This window comes from Corvus brachyrhynchos, unplaced genomic scaffold (assembly GCF_000691975.1).
Source record: "Corvus brachyrhynchos isolate BGI_N302 unplaced genomic scaffold, ASM69197v1 scaffold544, whole genome shotgun sequence".
In the NCBI taxonomy this organism is placed as follows: Eukaryota; Metazoa; Chordata; class Aves; order Passeriformes; family Corvidae; genus Corvus; species Corvus brachyrhynchos.
Genome location: NW_008238325.1, coordinates 2,625,209 through 2,626,592, shown reverse-complemented (window position 1 = coordinate 2,626,592; position 1,384 = coordinate 2,625,209). Strand labels below are relative to the sequence as shown.

Genomic DNA, 1,384 nt, shown 5'->3' with positions numbered 1-1,384 from the left:
AGGGAGCCCGAAGCCGCTCGCGCGGTTGCCGTGGCAAGTTCGCGTTTCTCTGCCGCCGGCATCGCGGGCACGCAGCGCGGCTCTGCCGGAGCCCCCGGTGCTCGGGGAGTCCCAGGTCGGAGGTTTGCCGGCCGTGCTGGGCAGCTGCAGCCCGTGGGGGGCCGTGGGTCCGCCCGCCACCTGGCCGGGGCACCGCGGGCGCGATGCAAGTGTCCATCGCCTGCACAGACCACAACTTGAAGAGAAATGGTGAAGACAGGCTCATCAGCAAGCAGAACACCACCACCCCGAACGTAGTGAATGCAGCCCGGGCAAAATTTCGGACAGTGGCTATTATCGCTCGCAGTTTGGGGACATTTACCCCGCAGCACCACATTTCATTAAAAGAATCCACCGCAAAGCAAACGGGCATGAAATATAGGTATGGGCACGGTCTCGGTCTTTGTTCCCTTGCAGTGTAATAGCTCTTTACTTTGCCTGCCTGGATGCACCTGGTTTTGCAGAGGAGCTCTCTCCTCAGGTTATTAATAGATTTTTAAACTTGGGCATAACGGGGAAGCTTTGGGGTGTTTATGTTTTTGCAGGCAAATGTGTTTGTGATTTTATACCAAAATCCCACTTGCTTGGGGAGATTCTATATCTGTGACAGTGGTGGTAAGATGGTTCCTATTAAGTGTTCAATATAACTAATATTGGTGCTAATGAGTAGAAAAATAAATTAGCAAATCATGCTTGGGGCTGGACAAGGAAAGTTGGTTTGCAGAGTGGAGCAGAGGCGTCTGCCTTGGGTATCAATCCACCGTGGGGGTGGCTCACGGACTTCTCACCTGGTTCACTTGGGGAAGATGAGATCAAAGCCAATTTTAGGCAAATGCAGAAAACAAAATCTCAGGCATTCTTATGGCATGCCTCCTGCCTCTCACAGGTTTTTACTCCTCCTAACCTAGGCACGAAAAATAAGGAATGGCTGTGAGTTCAGTCCGAAGTGCTCGGTGTGGGCAGCTGATCAGCTTCTCTGTCCTGCCTTCGGCTGCGAGTGAGAAGGATTTGTGTGCCTTTGGTGCTGGCTTTTGCCTGTTCAGGGTGTCCCTTTCAGCCACTAATGGGTGACATTCGGACTGGGAGAAGGGGACAGCCTGGGATCTCTGCACCCCATGCCTGAGGTGGAGCTGCTGCTGGAGGAGGCAGCTGGCACTGGAGGGCTCCTTGGGCAGGCTGGGGGGCGTGGGGCTCCAGGTAGCTTCATCCTGCTGGTTCCCAGCCCCAGGGATACCAGCCAGGGCTCCTATGCCACCAGACCTGCCCAGGGGAGCTGCAGGATGCAGTTTTGTGTTAATGCTGGGTTTGGGGTCCTGGGACGGCTGCAAAGCCACTCTGGGTTCAG

General features: G+C 55.0%; 1 protein-coding gene across 4 annotated transcripts in view; it reads left to right on the top strand.

The window, feature by feature from the left end:
- The window catches only part of KCNAB1 (potassium voltage-gated channel subfamily A member regulatory beta subunit 1), a 60,633-nt gene that overhangs the window by 16,055 nt on the left and 43,194 nt on the right, over positions 1-1,384 (top strand). For 2 of the 4 annotated variants that reach the window (XM_008633745.2, XM_017734377.1), the window contains one exon: positions 3-421. The exons of the other annotated variants lie outside the window; for them this stretch is intronic. In XM_008633745.2, the coding sequence (XP_008631967.1) occupies positions 204-421 (218 nt within the window). In that variant the 5' untranslated portion in view covers positions 3-203. The remainder of the gene's footprint in view (positions 1-2; positions 422-1,384) is intronic. 4 annotated transcript variants of the gene reach the window in all.